General features: G+C 44.0%; 1 protein-coding gene across 1 annotated transcript; it reads left to right on the top strand.

Moving 5' to 3' along the window:
• Positions 1–11,026: 11,026 nt before the first annotated feature.
• Positions 11,027–19,908, top strand: faah2b (fatty acid amide hydrolase 2b). Its single transcript, XM_014207044.2, has 11 exons — positions 11,027–11,422; positions 12,331–12,413; positions 12,672–12,808; positions 13,640–13,849; positions 14,129–14,248; positions 14,346–14,481; positions 16,047–16,164; positions 16,247–16,366; positions 17,634–17,745; positions 18,488–18,676; positions 18,901–19,908. The coding sequence occupies exons 1-11, from the start codon at positions 11,102–11,104 to the stop codon at positions 19,074–19,076; spliced, it is 1,722 nt and encodes a 573-aa protein (XP_014062519.2). The 5' UTR covers positions 11,027–11,101; the 3' UTR covers positions 19,077–19,908.
• The last annotated feature ends 26 nt before the right edge of the window (positions 19,909–19,934 follow it).

The raw sequence follows: 19,934 nt of genomic DNA, 5'->3' as shown, positions 1-19,934 counted from the left end.
CCCCAAGAACACAGTGGCCTCCTTCATTTTAAATGGAAGAAGTTTGGAACCACCAAGACCCTTCCTAGAGCTGGCTGCCCGGCCAAACTAAGCAATCAGGGGAGAAGGGCCTTGGTCAGGGAGGTGACCAAGAACCCGATGGTCACACTGACAGAGCTCCAGAGTTCCTCTATGGAGATGGGAGAACCTTCCAGAAGGACAACCATCTTTGCAGCACTCCACCAGTCAGGCCTTTATGGTGGAGTGGCCAGACGGAAGCCACTCCTCAGTAAAAGGCGAATGACAGCCTGCTTGGAGTTTGCCAAAAGGCACCTAAAGGACTCTCAGACCATGAGAAATAAGATGCTCTGGTCTGATGAAACCAAGATTGAGCTCTTTGGCCTGAAGGCCGAGCGTCACACCTGGAGGAAACCTGGCACCATCCCTTCGGTGAACCATGGTGGTGGCAGCATCATGCTGTCGGGATGTTTTTCAGCGGCAGGGACTGGGAGACTTTGTCATTATGGGGTACTGTGTGTAGATTGATGAGGGGAAAAAAACGATTGAATCTATTTTAGAATAAGGCTGTAAAAAAATGTGGAAAAGGTAAAGGGGTCTGAATATATCCAAAATGCACTGTATGTTACGTTTGGTATGGTTACATAAGACAGAATGTTACTTAAGACAAAACCGAACGTGAACATCTAGCAACCCAATGGCTGTGTGTTCGAATCTCATCACGGACAACTTTAGGATATTAGCAACTTTTAAACTACTTTTTAGCTACTTTGCAACTACTTAGCACGTTAACTAACTCTTCCCCTAACCTTAACCCTTAGCCTAGCTAACATTAGTGTTCGCCACCTAGACTCCTAGCTAACGTTAGCCACAACAAATTGGAATTCGAAGCATATAATAAATGTTGCATTTTTTAACCCATTTTTTGCCCCAATTTCGTGATATCCAATTGGTAGTTAGTCTTGTCCCATCCCATCGCAACTCCTGTATGGACTCAGGAGGGGTGAAGCTGGAGAGCCATGCGTCTTCCGAAACATGACCCTGCCAAGCCGCACTACTTCTTGACACATTGCTCGCTTAACCCGGAAGCCAGACGCACCAATGTGTCAGAGGAAACACCGTACAACTGACGACCGTGCATGTGCCCAACCCGCCACAGGAGTCGCTAGAGCGCGATGGGACAAGGTCATGCCAACCGGCCGGCCAAACCCTCCCCTAACCCGGACAATGCTGGGCTAACTGTGCTTCGCCACATGGGTCTCCCGGTCACGGCCAGCTTGGACCGCTGCGCCACTAGGGAGGCCATTTTGCTAATTCTTTATATATTGTACGAATTGCAATTCATAAAATATTGTAATAATTGAAATTCGTAACATATCATAGAAATTGTCATTCGGAACATACTGTATCATATGACGGACGTCCATAAATGAATACATACCATACGAAACATAACATATCATACTAATTGGAGTGTCTCGGATTTACCTTTTACTATGTTACGTCTACCCCTGAGTCCAGGTTGAACATGGAGGAACACATCTCAGCACAACCTCGGGGCCACCCTGTGATAAATTGCTTCTTACTGTAAAGCCATCTCACACCACATACCGATAGAGTTCACATAACAGGCTGTGGTCACATTCGGCCCCTGGTAAACGCTTTGTGCCGTTCAGTGGGCTACCCACTGGCAACACTTGAATAGTCTCTAGGCTCTACTATAATGCATAATTTATCAATTTGTTTCTTGGGCTTTTTATCCACACATACACCCCAGATAGTGACTGCCTGAAACATAACCCTCAAGTCACACCATTGTTTAGATAATGACATATCCCATGTATTATTTAGCGAAAGTCTCAGAATAGACTGATCTTGCATCCTAAATGGCACCCTATTCCCTACATAGTGCACTACTTTTGACCAGAGCCCTATGGGGGAATAGAGTACTAGGGAATAGGGTGTAATTTGGAACGTAGCCTGTGTGATACGGACGGGAGGGGATTGTGTTGACCTCACATGACCCCATATGGTAGTGCGTCATAGTTCTTTAACCAAACAAATATGCATAGGTGAGCATTAGGCTATTACATCTTGGTCATTGATTATTTAGTTTATATGCTCCTGACACAGGCTATTGTTGTTGACCTTTTAGACTCCATATTCATATAAAGAAATGTGAATATAGGACTATAGGTGTAGGGTTATACTAGGCCTATGTATAGGTGGATAGGCCTACATAAACTAAACATTGGACGATAGCCTGCATCTTACGTTTCTACCAGTGCAGCAACAGACTGTGTACACACGCACACAGGTCATGGCAGGTAGCCTATTGGTTAGAGCATTGGCCCAGTAACTGAAAGGTTGCTGGTTTGAATCCCTGGGCCAACAAGGTGAAACATGTTGGGCAGAGTTGGGATATGCAAAGGACAAATATATGCACCCACCAAATTCTTATTATCACAGAGACCTCATTATGGGCGTCCTGCAGGTACTAAGGATCCCACTCACTTCCCCCTAGTTTCTCATTGGCTGTCCAGATGCGCAAGGTAGGGGGGCTCTAATTGGTTTTTGGAACTCAGCAGCTGTTCCACACACCCCCACATGCCCCACAGGAGTAGAGGGGTGGGGTAGACTGAGGAGGGGGATGCCACATGCTCCATGATGAACCCCCTGCTCACCTCCAGGAACCAGCTGCTGCTGATACCCCAATGGAGGGGACATGGTGGTTAGTGGTACCCCTTGGGGGACCGACAGGGCCAGTCACTAGGGTACACTGAAAGTAGCAGGATAGTGGATCATAAGGAAGTGTGTATGCTCTCATCCTCTCACCCATTGGAAATAGAAAATAATTACTAAACGAGTGTGTGTGTGTTTGTGTTGTAGTGTGTGTGTCTGTTTGTGCGTGAAGTACATTACACTCCATTTACTAAATGACTGACCAACTGACACCTGGAATGCTTTTATCTTACCTTGATTATTGTCCAGTCATATGGTGAAGTGCTGCAAAGAAGGACTTAGTTAAGCTGCAGCTGGCCCAGAACAGAGCGGCACATTTTGCTCTTCATTATAATCAGAGGGCTAATATTAATACTACGCATGCCAGTCTCTCTTGGTTAAGAGTTGAGGAGAGAGTGACTGCATCACTTCTTGTTTTTATAAGAAACATTAACGTGTTGGAAATTCCAAATTGTTTGTATAGTCAACTTACACACACCACTGACACACACTTACCCCACCAGACATGCCACCAGGGGTCTTTTCACAGTCCCCAGGCCCAGAACAAATTCAAGGAAACACACAGTAATATACAGAGCCATAATTGCACCTTCCATCTAATACAGTGCAAGTGAACAGCAAACCTGGTTTACAAAAAACAAACAAAGCGACACCTCACGCCACAACGCCTCTCCCCCATGTGACCTACTTGTTGTGTGTATGTAGCGACATGTATGTGTAACTGATAGATGCACACACACACATGCACGCTACATGTTTTAAATGTATATAAATTGTAGTCTTTTGTCTGTAATGTCTTTTTCGTTATTGTACAAAAGGAGCGTAATAAAATCGCAATCTAAATGCTGGTGGTGGATATGATCGATTGCAGAATTAGAATCCTTTTGTGTATAAATTCGTGTAAACATTATGCAGAAAGTATAGGGTCTTATTACTGCGACGACCTTATGAAGCAGTCAGTGGGGTATAGATATATTGAGGATCTACAAGAAAAAGACTGAACACAATGAGATGAGATGGATGTCCTGGCTTCCATCCATTAGTGTCTAAATGGCTTAAAGTTCGAAATATAAATCAATGGAAAGAGCCCCTTGAGGCTTCTTCTGTGTGTGTGTGTGTGTGTGTGTGTGTGTGTGTGTGTGTGTGTGTGGTGTTACAGAGATAAATCCATATAATTTGACCCATTAACACACATAAAACATGACAATGTGGCATAGCTATCTATGCCTATACAAACAACTCAGGATCTCAAACTCAAGGTTTGTCCGGGACAAGGACATTCAAATACAAATGTTCTATCCATAGAAATGGAATCTCATTCTAGTTCTGGTTCTATTCTGCATGTAGATTGCTGATAAAAGAAGTGGGCTGTAGAGACTAGAGACACAAACAAAGTCAATTGGCAGTTTTAAAACCCACCCACTGCTTTCATTTTCAGTCTGTCCTGTCTCTACACGTCCCAAAATGTTAATTGTCTTTACGCTACAAGAGAGAGTGTGTGGGGGTGTATCTCAATTTACAGATGAGGTGCAGAAACGTATTATCTCCTCAGGTTTCTATGATTGTGTGTGCTTGGATTAAAGGATATTGATATTTCAAATATTGGTTAGATCATTTGATCCTCATAAGACTGTGTTCGGGGCCTGTTTGTGATGCTAAATTGATGAATTTCTAATGAGATAAAAAGTTCTAGAAATCACTTTGATTTCTAGTTGTTGAATTTCACACGTCTTTTTTAGGATATAAATCACGTTGTAAGCTATAATGTTGCATGACAGTAGGTTTTTACAGGGGTGACTGATTCAGGTCATAAACAATATAGCCTTTAGCCATAGGCCAACAATAAAACAATCACCTTAATGGAAAATGCAGAAACATTTCATTTCAATGTAATTAAAAACAGGAAAAAGAATAGAGGCTAAACATTCAATAAATGTACAGTATGTCACTTGCATTGCAGATGAGATATTGATTTGGCCTAGTTGTCATGGGAATTAAAAAAATTGTTTTTCCATCACATGCATCCGTAAAAGATTTGTGGCCTATGCAATTCGGCAAAATGTAGCCTAAGAAAATGCACTGCAATTCATGCAACAAAATGAACTGATTGTAAACAGAGGCATACAAATGTAGCCTGACTGCTACATATAGAAATAGAAGGATTTCTTTTTTTATTTTATGGTTGTATTTGACCCCCTTTTTCTCCCCAATTTCGATCTTGTCTCATCGCTGCAACTCCCCAACGGGCTTGAGATGCGAAGGTTGAGTCATGCGTCCTCCAAAACATGACCCGCCAAACCGCGCTTCTTAACACCCGAACGTACCTATGTGTTCGGAGGAAACAGAGTTCAACTGATGACCGAGATCAGCCTGCAGGCGCCTGGCCCACCACAAGGAGTCGCTAGAGCGCAATGAGCCAAGTAGAGCCCCCCAGCCAAACCCTCCCCTAACCTAGACGACGCTGGGCCAATTGTGCGCCGCCCGATCATGGCTGGTTGTGATACAGCCCATGATCGAACCCAGGTCAGTAGTGATGCCTCTAGCATTGTGATGCAGTGCCTTAGACTGCTGTGCCACTCAAGAGGCCCACTGAGTGTAGAAAACATTAAGAACATCTTCCTAATATTGAGTTAGAATATTAACCCCCCCATTTTGCCCTCAGAACAGCCTCAATTCGTCGGGCATGGACTCTACAAGGTGTCAGAAGCATTCCACAGGGATGCTGGCCCATGTTGACTCCAGTGCTTCCCACAGTTGTGTCAAGTTGGCTGGATGTCCCTTGGGTGGTGGACCATTCTTGATACACACGGGAAACTGTTGAGTGTGAAAAACCCAGCAGCACTGCAGTTCTTGACACAAACCTGTGCACCTGGAACCTACTCAATATTCCCCCTCTGAATGGCACAAATACACATTCCATGTCTCAACTGTCTCAAGGGTTCAAAATCTTTTTTTAACCTGTCTCCTCCCCTTCATTATCACTGATTGAAGTGGATTTAACAAGTGACATCAATAAGAGCTCATAACATAGACTGACCAGGTGAAATCTATAGAAAGAGCAAGTGTTCATAGTGTTTTGTACACTCAGTGTACATTCTCAACTATTGGTTTAAATTTCAATTCCCAAGTTGATGTCAATTTCTTTACATCAAGGAGTCCCAACAGTTAGTCATTTGGTATAAACCGCTGATAGACTCCCTTTTGCAATTGAGTTGGTTTTGAATATATAATTGAAAATGTTGCGAGATGGCACTTGTGGTGAAATCATTTATTTGTTTATTTTTTGGCCCAGTCGCAGGCTTGTAAGTATCTACAGAAGTGGCACTTTGGAATATTTAATGTTTTTGAGAGATATTCAAATGATGCAAAGGTGCCTTACTTCATAAAGGTCATAAAGGGATTTCACACCATTTTGTCTCCATATATCAAAAGCTTTGTCTGAAAAGGATGGTGGAAATAGATGGTTATAAACCAGGGGGGATTAGGGAAGTAATATCTCTAATATCTAGGTTCAGCCTTAAGTTAGTCCATATCTTTAGTTTGTCTAACTGAAAGTAGCAATTGGAGCTGGTAGGGATAGCATACGATGCCTCTTAACGATGTGGACATACAGAATTTGGATGATATAATTCACTGATTCAGTTGGAGGCCGTAGAACTTTCTAATAGTGAGTTCCTGTTGTAGAAATACCACTTTTTGCTTTACATTTTACGATATCGTGTGTGATTACTGCCAAAAGGTTCTTCCAAGAACCTCATAGGAGGTGGGGTTCATCGAGGAACCTCCTTAGTTGGTGGGGGTTCTTGCTGTCCAGCTAAAACATTTGGATTTGAAAGGATAGCATGTGCAGGCACTTAACTGAAAAATGTAAAGATCTCAATTTAAGGTAAGGTTTGTCCCTTGTATGATCTAAATTTATATTATTTTATGATGATACCATCTATCTTTTCATATTTGTGCAACTCTTTCTAAAACAGAAAATGGACATAATTCAACGGATAGATTTGTGTCTGCAGATATACAGACGAGGAGGCATACGAAGGTATGTAAAATTGGTATTGGTATGTTATGCAGAGCACATTTACCATCCTCCTCCCTTACCTCTTCAATGAATATCCCATAGGCCTCTACATTATGGACACGGTATGTGTATGAAACCATTATCAAAACAGTTTTTTCATTTACCACAAAATACTGTAATGTGCATGTTATGATAATCATCTGTAAAATTACCATTTAAAAAAATTAACCCCAAAAGGTTCTTCAAACTTTTTTTGAGAATGCATTAAAAGGAGTTCTTTGAAGAACCCTTTTAAAAAGGGTTCTCCGAAGAACTTCTAGGGGTTCCCCCACAGTTTCAATTTGAAGAACCCCTAAAGGATACTCCAGGAACCTTTCTTTTTAGAGGGTAGTATGTTCCTGTCTTACAATTACCACTTTTTGTTTAACATTTTACAATATTGTGTGTGATTTAATATTGTGTGTGAATGTTATAGATTATGTTTAAAGTGGCAATCAGCAGTAAAAACAATAACAAAGCATTCTCCCTGCCCCTGTTTCAGTAAACCATTGGTGATAACCGTGCTTCTACACCTGCATTGCTTGCTGTTTGGGGTTTTAGGCTGGGTTTCTGTACAGCACTTTGAGATATCAGCTGATGTAAGAAGGGCTATATAAATACATTTGATTTGATTTGATATCAAAATTATAGTTTTAATAATGTTTTCAGGCTAGTGGTTTGTTTTCATTTACAAAGATTGGAGTATAACAAGCTTATATTTTGGGTTGTGATGGGGTACGAACTAGCTCATGCTAGGCAATAGGTCGATAACAGGAAATCCAATAGGCTAAAGTACAGGCAGGGAATAGGCAAAAGGCGTTGTTCGTGAGGCAGACAAAAACTATCATACACAGCAGAAGTAAATCACGGGAAAAACAGCTCTGAAAGACGTGTGTCACAAAACAAACAATACCTCACAGTGATGGGGTGCAAATAACTGAACTAAATAGTGTGTGATAAAACACTGGAATGAGTAGGTCCAAACCTTTGACTGGTACTGTACATGTAGGTAGGGCCAAAGTGATTATGCATAGATAATAAACACTGAGTAGCAGCATCGTAAAAAAAGGGGGGAGTCAATGCAAATAGTCTGGGTAGCCATTTGATTAACTGTTCAGCAGTCTTATGGCTTGGGGGTAGAACCTGGTATGGAGCCTTTTGGACCCAGACTTGGCGCTACGCTTGACAATTTTTAGGGCCTTCCTCTGACACCACCTGGTATAGAGGTCCTGGATGGCAGGAAGCTTGGCCCCAGTGACATACTGGGCCGTATGCACTACCCTCTGTAGCGCCTTGCGGTCAGATGCTGAGCAGTTGCCATACCAGGCGGTGATGCAACTAGTCAGGATGCTCTCGATGGTGCAGAATACCTCATGATAAACTGTAGACAATACTATTTACCAAAATATTTTTTTATCAAAATTTTTCGTAGCTGTCTATTTACCACTACAAACTGATACTGGCACTAAGACCACACTCAATGAGCTGTATAGGGCCATAAGCAAACAAGAAAATGCTCACACAGAGGCGGCGCTCCCGGTGATTTAAATGCAGGAAAACTGAAATCCGTCTTACCTCATTTCTACCAGCATGTCCCCTGTACAACTAGAGGCAAAAAAAACTCTAGATCACCTTTACTCCACACACAGAGACTCATACAACGCTTTCCCTCACCCTCCATTTAACAAATCTGAACATAACTCTAATCTCCTCATTCCTGCTTACAAGCAAAAACTCAAACAGAAAGTACCAGTGACACGCTCAATGTGGAAGTGGCCCATTGAAGTCGATGCTAAGATATAGGTCTGTTTTGCTAGCACATACTGGAATATGTTCTGGGATTCATCTGGTGGCATTAAGGAGTTTAACGCATCAGTCACCGGCTTCATTAATAAGTGCATCGCCGACGTCGTCCACACAGTGACCGTACGTACGTATCCCAACCAGAAGCCATGGATTACAGGCAACATCCGCAATGAGCTAAAGGACACTAATCCGGACTCTTATAAAAAATGACACTATGCCTTCTGATGAACCGTCAAACAGGCAAAGTGTCAATACAGGACTACGATCGAATCCTACTACACTGGCTCTGACGCTCGTCGGATGTGGCAGGATGTGGCAGGATGTGGCAGGGCTTGCAAACTAGCACGGATTACAAATTCCAGCCACAAGCTGCCGAGTGATGTGAGCCTGCCAGATGAGCTAAATGCCTTCTAGGCTCACTTCGAATGGGTGCCGAGCACGCCCCCATTCAAATTGACGGGAATGTAGTGGAGTGGGTCGAGAGCTTCAAGTTCCTTTGTGTCCACATCACAATTTTTTTTATTTCACCTTTATTTAACCAGGTAGGCTAGTTGAGAACAAGTTCTCATTTGCAACTGCGACCTGGCAGTTGAACCTATCATAGTCCCAACACACCAAAGACAGTCATGAAGAGGGCACAACAACACCTATTCTCCCTCAGGAGGCTGAAAAGATTTGGCATGGGACCTCAGATCCTCAAAAAGTTCTACAGCTGCACCATCGAGAGCATCTTGACTGGTTGCATCACCGCTTGGTATGGCATCTGCTCGGCATCCGACCTCAAGACGCTACAAAGGGTAATGCGTACGGCCCAGTACATCACTGGGGTAGAGCTTCCTGCCATCCAGGATCTCTATACCAGTGTCAGAGGAAGGCCCTAAAAATTGTCAAAGACTGCAGCCACCCAAGTCATAGACTGTTCTCTCTGCTACTGCACGGCAAGCGGTACTGGAATGCCATGTCTGGGACCAAAAGGCTCCTTAATAGCTTCTACCCCCAAGCCATAAGACTACTGAACAGTTAATCAAATGGCTACCCGGACTATTTACATTGACCCCCTTATTTTATTAATTGTTTATTTTTTTGTACTGACTCTCCTGCACAGGCTCAATGCACACTCACTGTACTCTAACCACACACACACACAACACACATTCACGTTCCTTCACACACACTGCTGCTACTCTCTGCTCATGATCTACACAGTCACTTTTCCCCTACCTACATCTACATGTTACCTCAATTATTGTATACAGCCTCATTATTGTTATTTTATTGTTACTATTTTTCCTTTTGTTTATTTAGCACATCTTTCTTACTTAGGCCTACTTTTAAAAATCAGTGCATTGTTGGTCAAGCACTAGTAAGTAAGCATTCCACGGTAAGGTCTACCTACAACTATTGTGTTCGGCGCATGTGACAAATACATTTTGATAGATTTTTATCAATCATGGACACAGCAGATGTGGCCAAAAGATTTTTTGTCAAGTTGCTATGTATAAAAAAAGGTGTGATTTCTTACAAATTGATATAACAAGTATCAATATGACTGTTGAATATGTTCAGTTAAGGCACAAGGTATATTAAGTTTAAACACCTTTATATTGGTTGTTAGCAGATATTTGAAGATTAAGTTTATATTGTATACACTTTGTTTTCCCTGAATCATTGCAATAAAACCCTTCAAAATGTACAGTCATTGTTTCATTCATATAAAGTTCTGATTTTGCAATAAGCTACTGAGACAAATGACCAAGGGCGATGTGCCATATCAGGTGGAATTAGAAAAAAATTACATTTGACATATTTTATGTTAAATTACATTAGAATATTCGGCTGCATCTAGACATTTCAGCTAAATTAGCCAAAACAAGCATAATACATTCAAAAGAAAAGCAAGTACATTTTGAGTCCAGTGGATATTGAGGGAAATTCTGGAACGTGGATTTGTGGAAAGCATTTTTGATGGTTAAAAAGCAGACTTCATGGGTTTGGTTTCCTAATCCATTGACATGCATTGCGCAGTTATTTCCCCCGTGATTCCCTGCTCAGTTTGTCTGAGTGCGCATCGTGTTTTTACTCATAGCAATACTGCCACCATGTGGTGCAATGTAGAAATTACAGTTGATTGCGCTCGTTTAGAAGAGCGGATTATGCTAAACAAAGTGATTTGTGACCGATATGTCACTATGATCATTTCTTGTCTACTATGTTGTACACTTATTTTCTTTATTTGGTTTGCTCGATACCTTACATTTAATGTATTCAATACAGTGCCTTTTATTCTCAGTCTACGTTTCGAAGTACACGATGGCAAATGCTTAACCATTAACCTTTTGATTGTTCACACACTTGGCCACTTCATATTGGTTTAAAATTTAGCCACGGTTGACCTAATATCGGTTACCGAGAAGTACAATTCTCGCGAAAGTTGTCACTTTCCGTTTAAACGTGAATCTGTGCAATAGATAACGGCTGACCTGTTAGCGAGGTCGGATGGTTTTAAACTGCAACCCATTTATAGATAAGAACCATAATAACACGCTGCATGCCGGGAGTTGCTATGTTAGACGACGACAGTGTCCTGCTGTCAAAACAGTTCGTGCGGTGGTGGTGACCAAAGCTGTGATCATGGCGTTGACCCGGCTAGAACGGGCCCAGGCATGGATTCTGAGTGCGTGCACGGGCGTGCTCTTTGCTCTCTTTCGGCTCCTCTCTCCCCGGCGGTCCCGTGGATTCACCAAACTTATTCCGGTCACCAACCCTCTGCTGATGATGTCTGCGATGCAGCTCGCGCAAAGGATTCGTCGGAGAGAGGTCCGTAGGCTACCCGGTACCGGGTTAAATGTTGTAATCTATTTTACCCGAGAGACTACTTTTCCGGATTGCTTCCAATTGTACAGTTCCGGTGCCGTAGGCCTGAATGGTGCAGCCAATGATAAAAAGGCCCGAGTGAGCTATCTTCATTGATCCACCATGTGTGGACCCCAGAAAGAGTTGCTGCTGCTTTTGCCACAGATAATGGGGATCCTAATAAAATACCAAAATCTTAGGACAGGGTTCTACAACGGTTTGATAGAGTGAGTGGCCTATCTGCTGCATGATAGGCTGCTGCGTTGCTCTCTGGGAGCAGTTGGGCTGTGACTGCACTCTGCACATGTCCATTACATAAAGGCGCTACATGGTCAATCGGAGTTCTGCATTGGCGGTGCAGCATTTACGGTGATATGGCCTCTGCAGGAGTCAGTGGATTCATACTTTTTCTGATTCGCGGAGTAGCGCAGAGCTGTTGTGAGGGAAGTCAGTTTGTGTTTAGACAACCAATCATGTCAATGCGGAGCTATACCTAGCCCTCCACACTGTTACAAAATTTGAGATGCACACATATTTACGGTACGAAGCTCAATTTGGCTTCTGTGTGCCTCTGGAGGCTCCGCAAATAGCGTCACATCATCCATATGGCGTCTCCGACCACATTTTCAGATCAAGCAGAAATAGGCTCTCAGGCTACAGCCTTGTGCTGTGGTCTCCTTGTGAAACAGGGTTGGGGTCAATTCCATTCCAATTGTCAATTCAGGAAGTTTATGACTACAGAAATGCCAATAATCTTTGGTGCTTTTCAGTGAGGAAAAAGTTATATTGTAAATTGGTTTACTCTGAATTGACTGGAATTGATGCACACACACAGGCGCACTACTGTCTGTACTGTATGTTGGTTGGTGTAGGTGTCGAGCGTGGAGGTGGTGCAGGCCTACATTGACAGGATTCAGGAGGTGAACCCGCTGCTCAACGCTATGGTGCAGGACAGGCAAGTACAAGTACTCCGGGACTAGACTGGTTAAATGTCATATGGTTACAAATCTCATGTTACCGTCTCACCATACCTCAACTATGTTCTGCCACAAAACTAAACTTGTATATGCCTATTTCTATCTTTTTTCTTAATTTCTTTCTTTCCCTCTATTCCCCTCTCTCTCTATTCCTCGCTCTCTCTATCCCTCTCCCTCCTCTCTGCTCCCTATTTTCCTCTCCTCCTTCTCTCTCTTCCTCTCCCCCCTCTCTCCAGGTTTGCAGCAGCGTTGCTAGAGGCAGCCCAGGTGGACAAGCTGATCGAGGAGGAGACCGGGGGAGAGGATGTTCTGGAGGATAGACTTCCCCTGCTGGGGGTCCCCCTCACTGTCAAAGAGGCCTTCGCTCTACAGGGTAGGTCTACACACTCACCTAGACCGTCCTTTCTCAAACCTTTCCCCGGGGACCGTCCAGCAGTTTCAATATTTGAACTATTCCAGAACTAGCACACCTGATTCAACTCATCATCTAATCATCCAGCCCTTGAGCTGATTCAGGACTACAACAACATTGTGAAACGTCTGGGGGGGGGGGTGTTCCTCAAGCAGAGGTTTGAAAATGGCTGACCTAGATCCTCTCCTATACTTTACCACACTGTGCACTCCTCATGTAGTCGGGTACCCTGTAGTGAGGCTATGAGAGCGGGTCTGGGGGAGTGTGTAGACCCACCTTATAGGTCAGTGTTTTCCAGTCCTGGTCCTGGGGACCCAAAGCCCTAGCATTAACACACTTGATTTCACTTATCAATTCATCACCAAGCCTTAGTGATTACGGCCTGTTAGTACTAGGGCAAAAATTAAAAGGGGTACCCATTTGGGTCTCCAGGACCAGGATTGAGAAACACTGCTATAGGTAGATCTAACCCACACACACACACACACACCCTCTCCTACAGTCCTAAGGTCTCACCATAACGGCACTCGACCATCAACAACTTTCCCTCTGCCTCGTCACCATCAGATACATTACATGACATTTTTTGATGATATTCCCACTAGATGAGCGTCGGTGAAGTGCGTTCAAATGTATACTGTTTTGAATATCTGTATTACCTGCCAGCTTAGTCCACAAACATAAAAGACCCAAGCCGTTGCACTCTCCAAATATTTGTCACGGATTATATCCTAGTTTACAGTTCCACCTGTATGTTCAACTTCTCCCCACCCCATTCCCTCTGTCCTCCAGGCATGCCTAACACGGCAGGTGTGGTTTCCCGGCGCGGGGTCCTTTCAGTGGGGGACGCCCCTCCCGTAGCCCTGTTAAAGAGGGCCGGGGCTATCCCCCTGGGGGTCACCAACTCCAGCGAGCTCTGCATGTGGTCCGAGTCCCACAACCACCTATACGGCATTTGCAATAACCCCTACGACCTGGAGAGGACCCCAGGCGGCAGCTCAGGTGTGGTATTGTAAGGCGTTATAAAATGGTAACGACATGGGAAGGTATGTGTTATAACGGTATTACAGCTGTGCTGGTGTAATAACAACACAGGTAGACGTCCATAACAATAGGACTGGTATTACGTATTAATTACTTGTTATATCAAGTTACCTCGCGCTACTGAAACAGAAAATAGCTTCCTGCTCCTATGGGCCTTTCTGGCTCGGACAAGCTTTACTTACATTCTCCATCTCAATCTGTCTTCCTCTTTCCCTCCTCCTTTCCTGTGGACTCCAGGTGGAGAGGGGAGTATACTTGGAGGTGGAGCATCAGTGATCGGGATAGGTTCTGACATCGGTGGAAGTATCCGTATGCCGTGCTTCTTCAATGGCGTTTTTGGCCATAAAACCACACCAGGTAAGTAAAGAGTACCCCTGTGTGTGTGTTGGTGTATATGTAGATGCTAGCGCGTGTGTGTGTGTAATTGGCCATGTTTATCCTGTGTTATTTGTAGGTGTAATATCTAATGATTGTCAGTACCCCCCTGCCTCTGGTCGTCATGAGGACTACCTCAGTACTGGCCCCATGTGTCGCTATGCTGAGGACCTTCTGCCCATGCTCAGGATCATGGCTGGACCCAATGCTCACAAGTACAGAACCGATCGCAAACCTGGCACATGACAAAGTAGACAATCAAAACACAACAAGTACACAACTACATCTGTAACACACCAACAACAACCACCCTAACACACATGAACAGTCAACACAGTGTTCGCGGGACCACAACAAGTACACAACCCATCACACCTTTAACAGACTAAAACACCCAACATTGTATTCTCAGTAAAGGCTTCAACACATCTAACTAGAAACAACTAACTACCAATGGTGCATGGGTAGTTTTTACAGACATACAAAAATGCAAATAAGTTTAATGTCCACACGACTAAGTTGTGAAGTTTATATATATATATATATATATATACACACACAAGTATGTGGACACCCCTTCAAATTAGTGGGTTCAGCTATTTCAGCCACACCCGTTGCTGACAGGTGTATAAAATCGAGCACACCGCCATGCAATCTCCATAGACAAACATTGGCAGTAGAATGGCCGTACTGAAGAGCTCAGTGACTTTCAACATGGAACCGTCATAGGATGCCACCTTTCCAACAAGTCAGTTTGTCAAATTTCTGCCATGCTAGAGCTGCCCCGGTCAACTCTAAGTGCTGTTATTGGGAAGTGGAAACATCTAGGAGCAACAACGGCTCAGCCACAAAGTGGTAGGCCACACAAGCTCACAGAACGAGACCGCCAAGTGCTGAAGTGTGTAACACATAAAAAAAATTGCCTGTCCTCGTTTGCAACACTCACTACCGAGTTCCAAACTGCCTCTGGAAGCAACATCAGCATAATAACTGTTTGTCGGGAGCTTCATGAAATGGGTTTCCATGGCCGAGCAGCCGTACACAAGCCTAAGATCACCATGCGCAATGCCAAGTGTCGGCTGGAGTGGTGTAAATTTGCTGCCATGTGACTTTGGAGCAGTGGAAATGCGTTCTCTGGAGTGATGAATCACACTTCACCATCTGGCAGTTCGCCGGACAAATCTAGGTTTGGTGGATGCCAGGACAACGCTACCTGCCCCAATGTATAGTGCCAACTGTAAAGTTTGGTGGAGGAATAATGGTCTGGGGCGGTTTTTCATGGTTCGGGCTAGGCCCTTTAGTTCCAGTGAAGGGAAATCTTAAAGCTACAGCATACAATGACATTCTAGACGATTCTGTGCTTCCAACTTTGTGGCAACAGTTTGGGACAGTGCAAAAAGCGAGGTCCATACAGAAATGGTTTGTCGAGATCGGTGTGGAAGAACTTGACTGGCCTGCACAGAGCCCTGACCTCAACCCCATCGAACATCTTTGGGATTTATTGGAAAGCCGACTGCGAGCCAAGCTTAAGCGCCCAACATCAGTACCCGACCTCCCTAAAGCAAGTCCCAGCAGCAATGTTCTAACATCTAGTAGAAAGCCTTCCCAGAGGAGTGGAGGCTGTTAGAGCAGCAAAGGGAGGGACCAACTTCATATTCATGCCTCTGATTTTTGGATGTTCGAACAGGTGTCCACATACTTTTGGTCATGTAGTGTATATCAAAACCATGACATTTTGAGCACCTGTTTAACTGTCCTAGCTCTCCATGTCTCTGTACAGATTGTCTTTGTCCATTGAGGTGGATCTGAGGAACCTGCGTTTCTTCTCTATCCCTCACGATGGAGGCTCTCCTCTGGTGAGTGCTGTAGATGAACAGCTCCTTCAAGCCCAGAGGAGGGTGAGTAGAATCCCTAGTAGACCCACAACACGCACACAGCGCCAATGTAGATTCACAAAGGCATAATCTGTATTTCTACCAGGTGGTGGAGCGGCTCGAGTCTGACCTAGGGGTCAAGGTTCAGGAGGTGCGTCTCTCTGGGCTCAAATATGGCTTCCAGATCTGGGATACGTACATGGGGCTCCCCAACAAGGAGGGCAAGGTGGGTCAACTGCTGCTACATCCCAAATGGCACCCTATTCCCTTCATGGTGCACTACATTTGACCATGACCCATAGGGTTTGTGTGTGTGTGCGCGTCTTCTTCATTAGGTAGCATTTTTTTTTTTTTTTAATGAGGCCTCACTAGTACTGCCATTCTAACTATGCTGAACAAAAATATTAACACAACATGCAACAGTTTCAAAGATGTTACTGAGTTACAATGTCAATTGGAATAAATTCATTCGACACTAATCTATAAATTTCACATGACTGGGAATACAGATATGCATCTGTTGGTCACAGATACCAACAACAACATAAAGGTAGGGGCGTGGATCAGAAAACCATTCAGTATCTGGTGTTACCACCATTTGCCTCATGCAGCGTGACACATCTCCTTCACTTAGAGTTAATCAGGCTGTTGTGGCCTGTGTAAAGTGTCCCACTCCTCTTCAATGGCTGTGCGAAGTTGATGGATATTGGCGGAAACTGGAACATGCTGTTGTACACGTCGATCCAGAGCATCCCAAACATGCTCAATTGGTGACATGTCTGGTGAGTGTGCAGGCCATGGAAGAACTGGGACATTTTCAGCTTCTGGGAATTGTGTACAGATCCTTGCGTCATGGGGCGTGCATTATCATGCTGAAACACGAGGTGATGGCTGCATGACAATAGGCCTCAGGAACTCATCAATGCAATTGTGTTTGTTGTTCGTAGCTTATGCCTGCCCCATAACCCCACTGCCACCATGGGGCACTCTTTTAAAAAACATTGACATCAGCAAACCACACGATGCCATACACGTGGTCGTACTGCCAAATTCTGTAAAACAACGTTGGAGGCGGCTTATGGTAGAGAAATGAACATTCAACAGCTCTGGTGGACATTCCTGCAGTCAGCATGCCAATTGCATGCGCCCTCAACTTAAGACATCTGTGGCATTGTGTTGTGTGACAAAACTGCACATTTTAGAGTGGCCTTTTATTGTCCCCAGCACAAGATGCATCTGAGTATTGATCATGCTGTTTAAACAGCTTTTTTGATATACAAAACCTGTCAGGTAGATGGATTATGTTGGCAAAGAAGAAATGCTCACTAACAGGGATGTAAACAAATTTGTGCACAACATTTGAAAGAAATAAGATTTTTTTTTTGGGGGGGGGGGGGGTCTTTTATTTCAGCTCATGAATCATGGGACCAACACTTTACATGTTTTCGTTTACATTTTTGTTCAGTTTAGATACGTGTGTGTGTTTCTCGCAGCGCCCCACACCCTTCCAAGTGTTGATGGGGGAACCAGGGAGGCCGGTGTGGCCAGTGTGGGAGCTGGCCAAGTGGATGATGGGAAGGTCCCCTCACACCATGGCTGCTATTGGTAACAACACAAACACACATTGATAGTCCTGTCTAGTAATATCGTTTCGGGTCTAGTGATTTGTTTTAAGTGTTGCCAGTCAACTGAGTGACCTTGTAGACCCATCTATAGTATATATTGTTCCAGACAGGGTGTATTCTAGTAACCAGAGCTATAAATGGCACTTTGATCAATTGATTGAGTCAACTGTCAAATATGGTATCTTTAGGTCCACTCTTGTCATGATGATATAGGTCAGGGATGGGCACCTGGCAGCCCCTCCTTTTGTAGACCCACGGACCAATTTGACCCCCCAAAAAACTGTTGTGGTCTAAACTTGTAGTAAGCATGGTCGAATTACTGACCGGAGAAGGGCCCATTGATCATATTAAAAACGGCAAACATTTACCCCCACCCTATGGCAAAATGAGTACAACTGCATGAAATGAGTTACAAAATTGCAATATTTTTTCGCCCCATGTCAAAATGTGTAGAATTGTAGCAAACTTACTTTAAAACGGCAACATTTTCTCTACGCCCCATGGCAAAATGCACAGAATTGCAGGAAATTAACTCTAAAACGTACATTCTTCCTCTTCGCTGTCATGAGGGGTATGGATGTGGGTACGCAGACCCACATGCCTCCGCAGCCCCTTTTGTGGCCCCCCACCCCAGCTCTGGTATTGGCTAATCAATACATTAAGTACATAAATCTGTTATCTTTGGAATCATGGTCATTCTGTTGCTCTGGTGTGTGTTCCAGGCCTGGCCTTGGTAGAGATGACCAGCTCATCCAAGCCCTCTCCCTTCATCCTGAAGCAGAAAGAGAAGCTCCAGAAGGAGATTGAGGAGCTGTTGGGTACAGACGGGGTTCTCCTGTACCCCACCCACCCTCACCTCGCCCCCAAACACCACCACCCCCTCTTCACACCCTTCAACTTCGCCTACACAGGTGAGAGGGTCTGGAAGACAATGTCTAATAATACAAATGGAGAAATCTATGAACCAAATCTTAATATAACTTGAGGTATTCAAACTTTCAGGCAAATCGCACATTGATTCAAAGCTTAGGGCTGCGGTCACAAATATGCGACTGAATTGTCTGTACACCACAACTGAATTAATAAATACAACATACTCCAAAGCTCTCTCTCATTTGCATCCCTCTATCCTCAGGGGTCATCAACATCCTGGGGCTGCCTGTGACCCAGTGCCCTCTGGGGTTGAGTGTAGAGGGTCTTCCCCTGGGGGTGCAGGTGGTGACCGGGAAGCTCCAGGACCGCCTGTCACTAGCCATGGCCCTCTACCTGGAGAAGACCTACGGAGGCTGGAGAGACCCTGGAGCCGCCTGACCTGCATCTATAAAGCATTGCAGAGTAGGAGTGCTGATCTACTACGATCAGTTTGGCTTTTTTAAATCAAAATAAACGAGTTACATGAACAGGGAGGACCTGATCCTGGATCAGCACTCCTACTCTAAGACGCTTTATGGATAGTGGCCCTGACCTGAGGACCACTGGGCCATGTTTAGTATGAAAGGTGGTCAAACGTTGCAGATAGTAATGTCATGAATAGAACTCACATGATTCCTTATTCTACAAGTCACAGGCATGTTTGTGCTACATAATATTTGTATCTAAATGTTTTGCCCCGCTGAACGTGCCCCACACTGGCTGATGGAGGTAGAGGTTGTCCTTACCCATTTTTAATGAGGAATGGTAGAATTGGGTGTAGGATAATCTGATCCTAGATCGCTGGTTAAGGGAAGGAAGTAGGAAGAATGTCCCTAACCACTGATACAGGGGTGTGTTTACTAGCCTTGTGCTCAGAATAGCTCTGTCTTACACACACAGTACACACTATTCAGCACTTATCCCAATGGAACTGTTTGGTTTAATGACCTCTCACTGAAAAATGAATGTCTGTCTGTTTTTCTGCCATGCACTGAAAGCTAATGTTATTGGCACAAAGAATGTCTAGTCAGCCATGATTGACTTTTGTACTATCAAAGTCCCACCCACCCACTCCGATCGATCTTACTACTAATGTCAATCTTTATCTTTTGCAAAATGACAGGAATGCAGATCCTAAAAGCCAGTACTTTTGAACAAGAATACTGTATTACTCGAATCCAATCTTTGTGCATTTCACTGGTTCGATTAGTAAAGACCTTTTTAAAAAGAATTCATCCGATTAATCATTTGCTTGAA

The sequence above is a fragment of the Salmo salar genome, chromosome ssa07, assembly GCF_905237065.1.
Source record: "Salmo salar chromosome ssa07, Ssal_v3.1, whole genome shotgun sequence".
Lineage (NCBI taxonomy): Eukaryota > Metazoa > Chordata > Actinopteri > Salmoniformes > Salmonidae > Salmo > Salmo salar.
The sequence above is the reverse complement of the archived record's forward strand: the minus strand, read 5'-3'. Positions and strand labels throughout refer to the sequence as shown.

Excerpts from the sequence above, each read along its gene's own strand:
- faah2b (XM_014207044.2), top strand. The coding sequence starts at position 11,102 with ATGGTTTTAAACTGCAACCCATTTATAGATAAGAACCATAATAACACG. Across the intron at positions 12,414-12,671 it reads AACGCTATGGTGCAGGACAG|GTTTGCAGCAGCGTTGCTAG; the intron begins GCAAGTACAAGT and ends CCCTCTCTCCAG. Across the intron at positions 14,482-16,046 it reads GCTGGACCCAATGCTCACAA|ATTGTCTTTGTCCATTGAGG; the intron begins GTACAGAACCGA and ends GTCTCTGTACAG.